We start from the raw sequence: 9,386 nt of genomic DNA, 5'->3' as shown, positions 1-9,386 counted from the left end.
CAGCCAGACAGAGGTATGCGTGTGAAAAGAACTTTAAAGCATCAAAAATATTATTTTCGCTTAAACATAAATAAATAAACACCCCAAAGCCAGGTCCTCTTTGGAATGTAGTAATTCTGAATTTTTATGAATGACTGCATTCATGCTTGGCCACGCCCCCGCCCCTCAAACCACAGCTCTCCGTGTCGGCGCTCCAAGCCCCGCCCTCCTCCACCCCCCTCCCCTCCCTGCTGGGATGCCTTGGCCGAGCGCCTGCGTCCTAATTGGTTAAAGGAGGTCTGGAGTGGGCGTGGCTGCCATAAAAAGCACGGGGCCGATATAAAAACAAGGCTCAAACTTTGATCGATGAAAATGTACAAGTGATGGAGGACATTTGAGGATAAAGTTTCAAGCCGGATTTAACCTTGTGGACAAAAGCTATTGTTTCTGAGTCGCTGGAGGATTTGACTTTTCTGTGATTTCAATGGCTGTTTTTAACATTTACACCTCTTCTATTTGAATCAGCTGACAGCATGGGGATACTGCTATTTTTTGCTGTCTTGCAAGTGGCGACAGTCGGTTTGGTAAGTACGTGAAAGTGACCGTCTATCACTGGTGTGTTTCATGCTAACAAGCAGGACTAAAGACTCACGTGCCTGCACTGTAACAGCAGCTGCAGCGGATTTGAGCTGCTGTTAACATATATCCTAATCTTCCAACCACCTCCTTGCTGTTAGTATTGCATGTCAAAACAGTGGTCTAATGAAATCTCACTTACTTATCAAGGTCCTCACCACTGATTGACAATATAACTTTTTCCTGATATTATTTGCTAGTTTCCAAAGTGGGGCTTGTGGACCACCAGTGGTCCTTGAGTTGTGTTTGATTGGGTCCTTATCTAAGTGAATTTTTGGATAATTTCCTTTTTCCCATGTCTCTTGGTCGAGAAAGCTTTTGGGTAAAAGTAGCAGTACAGCAATATAAAAACAATCAAGCTAAAGATCTACATGGAAAAATGTGCAAGTACGATTCGCAAAATGTACTTAAAGTGACAGAAGTAACAGGAAAAATACATCGCTAACTGTTATTTAATTGTATGGTTTAACTATAGATTATTACTGGTGCATTCATTAGTAAGTACTGTTTTACTGTGGTTGCGAGTCACGGTGGAGTCAGTTAAACAGTGGTTTATATCTGCAACAGAGCATCTTATTTTGAAAGGTCAGCAAATGTTTTGTATGTAAAATATAACTCTGTCATATAATTAGGGACTAAAGGTGTAAAAAAAATAATTGTATAAAGCACAATATGATGATAGTAATCCAGTAAAATACAAGCATGCCAAATTTATACTTAAATAGAGGACTTAAGTAAAAAAAAACTTCAGTAAATAGACTTCACTACCTCACTACCAATTTGTACCTCTCTATCCACAGTTAAGACACTCATTTGAATATAAATTATCTAATCAAACAACAAAAATATTTCCTAACGGTGCTCGCTTGGAACAAAGTTGTGTTTATCGAGTGTTTTTTTTGTTTTTTTTAAAACAAACTATTTGTACACAGGCTTCTATTTTACTGTAGCTTTAAAATGACCCTACAGTAATATTACCCAACATATACCAATGGAGATAAAAATACACACAAGGTCAATATGAACTGGCTGTGCACTATTAATATCTGTAGGAATATTATGTGACTTTTAGTTAGATGATTCAAGTACCATGTTGTAAACTGTTATTAGCTCTTGTGCTAAACACGGAAAGTTATTGTCACTGCATTGTTTAATATGTGATATAAAACGCACTTGAGAATCTTAACTGTGAGTGAAACCAGTGACAGTAATACAGCAGAGCCTGGCAGAGTGGCAGAGTTAAGAAGGGATCCCACAGTCAGACTGACAGCTCCCTGTGATCTCAATACCTGCTGGGAGTTGTTGGAGTGCTGTGTGTGTGTGTGTGTGTGTGTGTGTGTGTGTGTGTGTGTGTGTGGACACAGGGGATGAGAAACAAAAGATGTAGGAGCAGGGAGGTGGGGGTGGTGGGTCAGAGAACGTCCCTTTCATCCCCGCTTGCCAGGCGGATGCCAAGCGGAAGGCGACAGAGGGTTACAGATATCCCTGTGGGGCTTGGGACAGTGCTGAGTATTCAGGCGATGTTGAAGCCACACACACACACTATGAGGAATTTCTGTGATCTGGGTAACATGAGTCAAGCTATTGTCCTGCTTGGTTCCAGTGTGACTTCTAAGCTGGTTTGGTGATTAATTGAAGTGCGTCTTCTGTCCCTTCCTTCAGGTGATTGCTGACTGTCCGGTGGTGTGCGAGTGCCCTGCAGGGCCCCCATCCTGCCCCCCAGGGGTAAGCTCAGTCCCTGACGGCTGCGGCTGCTGTAAAGTGTGTGCCGCCCAGCTCAACCGAGATTGCCACGAGGGACGACCCTGTGACCACCATAAAGGACTGGAGTGCAACTATGGCAATGATGTGGGCCGGACCCATGGCATCTGCAGGGGTACGTAGCACAGAGGTGGCAGGAAGGCTGAATCAGAAGAGGAGGGAGGGTTGAGGAGTTTTTTGGGTGTAGATTGGGCACAGCTCTGGGTTGAGTGAGGGAATGTGTAACTTCAGGGTGGGGAATCTGGCTTCCGAGCCAGGCGGCTGGGGTTTCTCTTTGATAGGGGCTTGAGGTTTGAAGCCTGTGCCACGTTTCACAAACAGAGCACCTTCATGAGCTGCGACTGAAATCCGGCCAACTCCAGGATTTATATAAGTACTTCAGTGTGTACACAAACAACCCCACGAAACACACAAACACGCATGCACACACAGTGGTATTTTTATATGTGTATTTATTTGGGGGTGTTTCTATATAAAGGGGGGTATCCGGGGTGTTGTATATAGGGAGTCCCACTGAGGGGAGGGGGGGGCATTGTAAATAAGTCAAAATTCCCTTCTGGTCTAAGAATAGAGCTCGCTTCATAAATGTGGAGATAGTGTGTCTTTCCCTCTCTCCTCTTATTGACATACCATGCATATTAAAGATGCATTTACATACAAGCCTCTTCCTGTTTTTCTTTCCACCTGTCACCTAAGTTTTCAACGGCTCTATTGTTTTCTTTGGAACAAAAATATCCAATATTCAAAGTTCATTAACCAACGTGTCTGCCTTCTTTCCTCCTCTCAGCAAAGGCAGAGGGTCGCTCCTGCGAATACAACGGGCGGATTTATCAAAATGGCGAGAATTTCCGAGCTGGCTGCAAGCACCAGTGCACCTGCATCGATGGGGCTGTAGGGTGCGTGCCCCTTTGCCCCAGCCATGTGCCCCTGGCGTCCCCTTCCTGTCCTGCCCCGCAGCTGATCAAGGTGCCAGGCCAGTGCTGCCTCAGCATCGACTGCCACAAGGGAACCACTGTCCTGCCCCCGGGGCACCGGCGACCCCAACTTCCTGCATACCCACCTTACCCCTTCATTCCCTACCCGGCCTACCCCTACCCGAAGCCTTATCCGAAACCTTTCCGGAAGCTCTACCCTTACAAACCCAAAAAGGACAAGGACACCCTGGGCAACGAACTGCTGGAGGTGGGGCGCAAGTGGGACAAGCCACGTGGAAACAAGCACCTGGCGGGTAAGAGAGTGTGCCGTCTGTTTCCTCTATGCAGTAAAGCATCATCATGTTTATGTTTTAGCCATTTTAGCCCCCTGACGCACAAACGGCCTCACTGTGAGCCTTTTGCTCTGCATCTGTGTGTGTGTTAGCAGTTTATGTGAGGCGTGTTTTCCACTGGCTCCTTGCACACCAGAGGTGCTCTCTCTCTCTCTCTCTCTCTCTCTCTCTCTCTCTCTCACTCCTCTCACTCCTCTCACACAGCACATACCTCTGTCACCCAGCTTTCCCCTCTCTGTAATCACCCTCTCTATGCGTCAGTGTTGCCTTTTTAGTGAATAAGCCTAGTGTGCTTTGCATCTCTGTACCTCTGCTTTCCCCCCCTCTTGCTCCTAATGGCCACTTTTCTCCCACTCGAACTTCTGCTGATCTCGATGCTCTTTTTCTTGCTCGCCATATTTCGCACTGTCCTTTGTCACTCTTCCTCATGTGTCCTCTCTTTCATCTCTCCTAGCCTGGAGGCAGGTGGGAGATCAGTGTGTGGTTCAGACCACTTCCTGGTCCCAGTGTTCCCGGAGCTGTGGGATGGGCGTTTCCTCTCGTGTTACCAATGACAATGCTCGGTGTAAGCTGATCAAGGAGACGCGTCTGTGCAACATTCGGCCCTGCAGCTCCATGTCGATCCCTGTAAAGGTGAGGAATGTGTTCGGTGCTTTTTAGATTCTTATAAAAGGATCTATTGCAGATGGTCCTCTGATGGCCAGCAACCGCGCAGTCCCGGCACCGTGCTAAACAGATGCAGGAAAGAATTGCTCTTAAGAGGTCAGATTGGTATTAATATCAAGGCATGTATAAAGCCCGCCCCGCTCCCCCACCCTCTGTTGCTGGAGCCCCTTTCTGGTCCATTCTGTCTATTCACGGTCTTGTTGCTGTGTGGGAAACATCCCCAGCAGGATGAAGACTGAGCTTGAAGTGGGCCAGGTTTCCCCTGCGCAGCTTCAGATCGTGGTTGCTCCGCTGTAAACGAAAATAGATCAAATTGTTATCATTTCGACATTTTGGAAAATACTGACATTTGTTTCCTGGCAAAGACTTACGTGAGATGATTGATACTATCTGCACTTGGCATACAGATGGGAAACTGGGGGGGAACAACTTGCCTGGCTCTGTCCAAAGGTGGTAAAGTCCTCCAAAACTACCTCCAAAGCTGATTAATTACCATTATACATCTTCGTTGTTTAAAACTGACATTGTTTCTTGAAATAACAGTGACAGAAAACAGTAACTTCCGTGAATCTTCCCTGTTTCAATGGCAACTGCTTAGCGGCAAGTAGTAGCCTGCCACATATCCAACTTTTATTACAATCTCTGATAGCAGGATGTTTGCACTTCACTTTATTTTCAACTTGTTTCAAAGTTTTCTTTATAAATCGCGAATAAAAATCACACGGGCATGAATCCTAGACCTTTCCAGAGCCGTGACGGAGGAATGACTCTTCCTCTCATTTGTGTGTGCAGCTTCGGTTCGGAGCTCTCCTGCACTGAAACTACGACTCAGCGGCAGACAGCTGCCCTCGGTGGCGCTGTGCTATGTGATTTAAAGAGTACTTGATTCGCCCCCGCTGGTGCTCTCTCACATTTCATGCGCAGCACTCTCAGAAGCATTCTGCCTCCCGCCATGAGCCACTCGTGAGGCTGATGGGTTGTTAAGCACCTGTTTCTCTGTGCTCCCCCCAATGTTTGCAGAGCTGCTGTGGGTGTTAATGTGTATCAGTGTCAATCCTCAACTATTGTTGGCATGCTGCTCTCTCTGCCACTCATCTGCTGTTCTGACCTTTATTTTGTTATTGCCTGTCTCCGTACTTAACTGCATTAGCTTTGTTTTTCCTGTCCCGGATGATGAATAACGAGTTGCTTGATGTTGTTGTGTGGTATGGCAGCTCTGATTCCAAGCAAATGGGAATTTGATCCCATAAAGCTCTCACTGGAAAGCTGCTTCACATTATGTAGAGCGTGTAGCATCGCAGTTATGCCTCCTATGCCAAAGAAAAGATTTTTGCTTGTGCTGCGGCTCCGGGGATCAACCAGACTGTCCAACAGACTAAAATATTTCAACAAGTATTAGATAGACTGCCATGTGAAGTGTTGCACAGATGATCAAGCTCCCCAGTCGATGAATCCAGTTGCTTGGGGATCTTCTGACTTTTCGTCAAGCACCATGTGAGGCTTTGAGGGTTTTTGGGTGAAATGCTGGATTGGATTGCTGTGAAATTTGGCATACACGTTCATGTCCCCCTCAGGGTGAATCGGAATAACCTTTGCAGGGTTTTCTCTTCCGTTATGAGGCTTAGATGCAACACACAACACAGATGTTTTGGGCACCAGCTTAGCCGTTGATGCTGCAGGCACCACCTTCAGCAGGTTTTGTCTTAAACTATTTGGGTGTTGTCCATTGACTGTCTGAAAAAATGAGGCCAATGGAGAAGTGCCATAAAGTGCAATACCACAGAGTGCTGCAAGAGGATGGAGTCAGATCCACCACTCTCTCCGCACCAGCTTCCCAAATGTGGTCAGTTCTGGCTTTAAACCACTCCAAGCTAGAAAGATGGCAACGACGTAAAGTGAAAGTCGCGACCTTACAACAGTTCTCAAACCAATGGGCGACGTCACCGTTGGTTGCAACTTCGTGTTGTCACTGTCTGCTCTAGCTTTTCACAACCCGCACCAAATACATGCGCCTAAATCTTCCACAAACTTAGGAAAAACATGGCATCTGTGATCTAACTTTTCTAGCACCATCACCAGGTTGAAATTCAATTTATACTTTGTTTTAATCTCATCTGTTTATTGGTAAACGTTAGCCTGCTAACACGCTAGACCAAGTGAGCATACACATCACTGGTGTCCACGTATTTGCTGTCATTGTGAGCATGATAGCACACTGATGTTAACATCGATTTTAAAGCAAAGTTGTGCTTATATATAATCTCAGAGCTGCTGGCTTGCAGTTTCGCTGAGTTCCCCTCACTGGAAAATTGAATTCCCTTTTTTCTTTCTCCGTCCACAGAAGGGGAGGAAGTGCTCTCGTACCCATAAGGCCCCAGAGCCTCACCGCCTGTCCTACGCCGGCTGCAGGAGCACTCGCCTGTACAGGCCCAACTACTGTGGAGTATGTAGGGACGGCCGTTGCTGCTCACCTCGGCGCACACGCACAGCCAACGTGACCTTCGCCTGCCCTGACGGAGAGCGCTTCAACAGGTCTGTGATGTTCATCCAGTCCTGCAAGTGCAGCGACGAGTGCAACCATCTGAACGAGGCCGCGATGCCTCCACAGCGGTGGCTCTACGGAGACACACACAAGTTCAAGGACTAGTGGTACTACCCCGCCCCAACTACATTCCTTCACAAATACAGACATTAACTCCCCCCTAGCAATACCCATTATAGAATAGCTGTCCTTAGTGAATCTATGAGCAGACGCAAGTGAGGTGCACACGTCAAAACATCTTTTCTGGAAGATTATTTGGGGAGGAATGGGGAGAGGACGAATGAATCAGATGGGCGTACCTCCAACTTGGGAAAGAGCAAAGTGACCAGCCCCTGCTTTAGTGTAGATAAAAAGTTGTTTCTGGCCTGGCCAGACTTCAAACTGCAACTAAATCTTTGTGTAAAACATGGATGCAACCAGCAACCATGTTGCTGCCATGCTCCCAATGTTCCCTGAACTCTTGGACTTTGGTTGGGAACAATGGAGCAAGAGCTGAGACACACAGAAGCATAGCTCTTTCTAGTGTTATGCTTGTCTTGATGGTGTGGATTCACATCACAGTTGCTGAGCTATAAGTCTGACTAGCTAATAGAAAGCTGGTCTGACGTTGCTTTGGAGCCAAATACGAACCAGCTGGAATCAAATGTCTGCATACTCCAATATGTGAGTATTAATAAACCAAATGAAGACTCATGTAGAGGACTTGACAGAAAGGACTGAGACGGAAGATGGAGGAGCATCTCAGATGTTCTGGCAGGAATGTGGTTTGTGTCTTTTTATGGTATTTATTCACTGGTATTTATTGTTGAGACAGACATGATGACGCAGTGGTCTGCTACCCAGGGAAGGTGGCGCTGCTATGTTTGGAGCATCAAGGATCTGAGAAGGACAAAACAGCTGAGAGCTGTCAGTCATGAGAGGGAGAGGACTCTCCCAGATCCAGGACTTGACCCCGGGGTCACATCGGAGGCCACAGGGATCAGAAAGCCATATCTAGTGATGGGTGACGAAGGGTACAGGAGAAGAAGAGGTATGTACTAGGAAAAAGGCCGAGTCGAAACCTGATGGGTTAAGGCTCCGTAAACATTAGTGGGGAATATCTCAAAGGTTGTTTACACAGCTGGACTCATCCCCTACCTTGCCTCCACAAGAAACTGAGACATTTAGCAAGCACAAGAAGGACAAGCCTGGGATTCTGGCGTCAAGAAGTCGACCACCTAATTCTGTGCAAATTACAATCCTGACTCTGAAGGGCAGTGAGAGGAAATCAGCCACTCTCTGGTTCGCTATAAAAATAAAATCTGAAAACTGTGTGCTGAGGTAAACATGTAATTTGTGACGTGCGGGTGGAACCGCTTCTGTGCCTAATCTGGCCTGTAATTGAGCAGCATGGCATGTCGCTGAAACAAAACAATAACTCATGGCTCTTCGTGTTAAGAGAGTTGCTGTTGAAGGCTGTTAGTTGAAGTGATTGTCAGGCTGGAGAAGAGCAGAGAGGACAGCGCTATTTCTGAAGACAGATTTGAAGGAAGGGTTCTGTATTATTCTCTGATGTCTGTGGCTGAGACCTTATTATGAACAAAGAACCAAAGTATCTTCCTTAACTGGCACTTGGGATAAAGTTTGCGCACCTTACAACAGCCTTGATTCGTGACCTAATCTTGTGGCGCATACAAATGTAACGCAGAGGGATTAAGAGGTCATTTCAAACTGATTTATTTTTTACTGTATATAATACTTTAAAGTGGTCATTGGAAGCACCATTTTATTATTTCCAAGATTTGTTCTGTTGTGCCATAAGATCACACATTTTTCAGTAAAACTGAAGAAGATTTTCATTTTCCAATATCTCTTGGATACATTTTCTTGGTTAAAAAGTCTTTGCTGCCCCAAAACCGTAAGTTTAAAAAAAAAAAAAAAAAAAAAATCTTTACAGGTGTTAAAACGTTTTTTGTTGTTGTTGTTGGTGTTTTTCATTGCTATTTGCCCATGTAGATGCTGTGGTTTTGGTACTGTATGTGTAGTTTTGTTAAGGGACACTATAGAGCAGCTATGTACAGATGCATTGTTAACTTCTTTCTAGTTCTATCTGCTGTATAAGGGCCAATCATTATACCAAAGTAGTCCATGTATAGTTTAGCACTGAACGAGGCAGGGTTCAGATCCTTTATGAGCATTAAGTGCCAATTTTAAAAGCATGAAGACTGTATGACTGATAAGAGTACATTAAGATCATTTGTGATTTTCTGTGATGAGTCATGCTTTTTATGAATATGTTACAAAAAAAAATAAAAATATTTTTGTTCCTCACAATAAACTTCTGTTGGGAGCTGGTTACCAAACATACAACTGGTTTTAGAGTTGGAATACTTCATTTTGCATTTTTGAATAAAGACATTTTCACCCCGACACTCCCGTGTTGAACATTTATCAAAGGGATCGTTTTTTTTTTTTTTTTTTTTCCAGAGATGGATGAATAAAGTATTTATCATTTGACTTTTTTCATTACTAAATTTCAGGATATGCATCTTAAGC

General features: G+C 45.1%; 1 protein-coding gene across 1 annotated transcript; it reads left to right on the top strand.

The window, feature by feature from the left end:
• The first annotated feature begins 365 nt into the window (after positions 1-365).
• LOC138198156 (CCN family member 1) lies at positions 366-9,311 on the top strand. Its single transcript, XM_069149387.1, has 5 exons — positions 366-563; positions 2,278-2,491; positions 3,164-3,604; positions 4,098-4,276; positions 6,651-9,311. The coding sequence occupies exons 1-5, from the start codon at positions 513-515 to the stop codon at positions 6,954-6,956; spliced, it is 1,191 nt and encodes a 396-aa protein (XP_069005488.1). The 5' UTR covers positions 366-512; the 3' UTR covers positions 6,957-9,311.
• The last annotated feature ends 75 nt before the right edge of the window (positions 9,312-9,386 follow it).

Source organism: Embiotoca jacksoni, unplaced genomic scaffold (assembly GCF_022577435.1).
Source record: "Embiotoca jacksoni isolate LCO1_2020_lvr unplaced genomic scaffold, fEmbJac1.0.p SCAF_15, whole genome shotgun sequence".
Classification (NCBI taxonomy): Eukaryota; Metazoa; Chordata; class Actinopteri; family Embiotocidae; genus Embiotoca; species Embiotoca jacksoni.
Note: the sequence above shows the minus strand (reverse complement) of the source record. Positions and strands in the feature narration are given on the sequence as shown.

Coding starts and splice junctions, on each gene's coding strand:
- LOC138198156 (XM_069149387.1), top strand. CDS start 513: ATGGGGATACTGCTATTTTTTGCTGTCTTGCAAGTGGCGACAGTCGGT. Junction 564..2,277: donor AAGTGGCGACAGTCGGTTTG/GTAAGTACGTGA, acceptor CCCTTCCTTCAG/GTGATTGCTGACTGTCCGGT. Junction 4,277..6,650: donor CCATGTCGATCCCTGTAAAG/GTGAGGAATGTG, acceptor CTCCGTCCACAG/AAGGGGAGGAAGTGCTCTCG.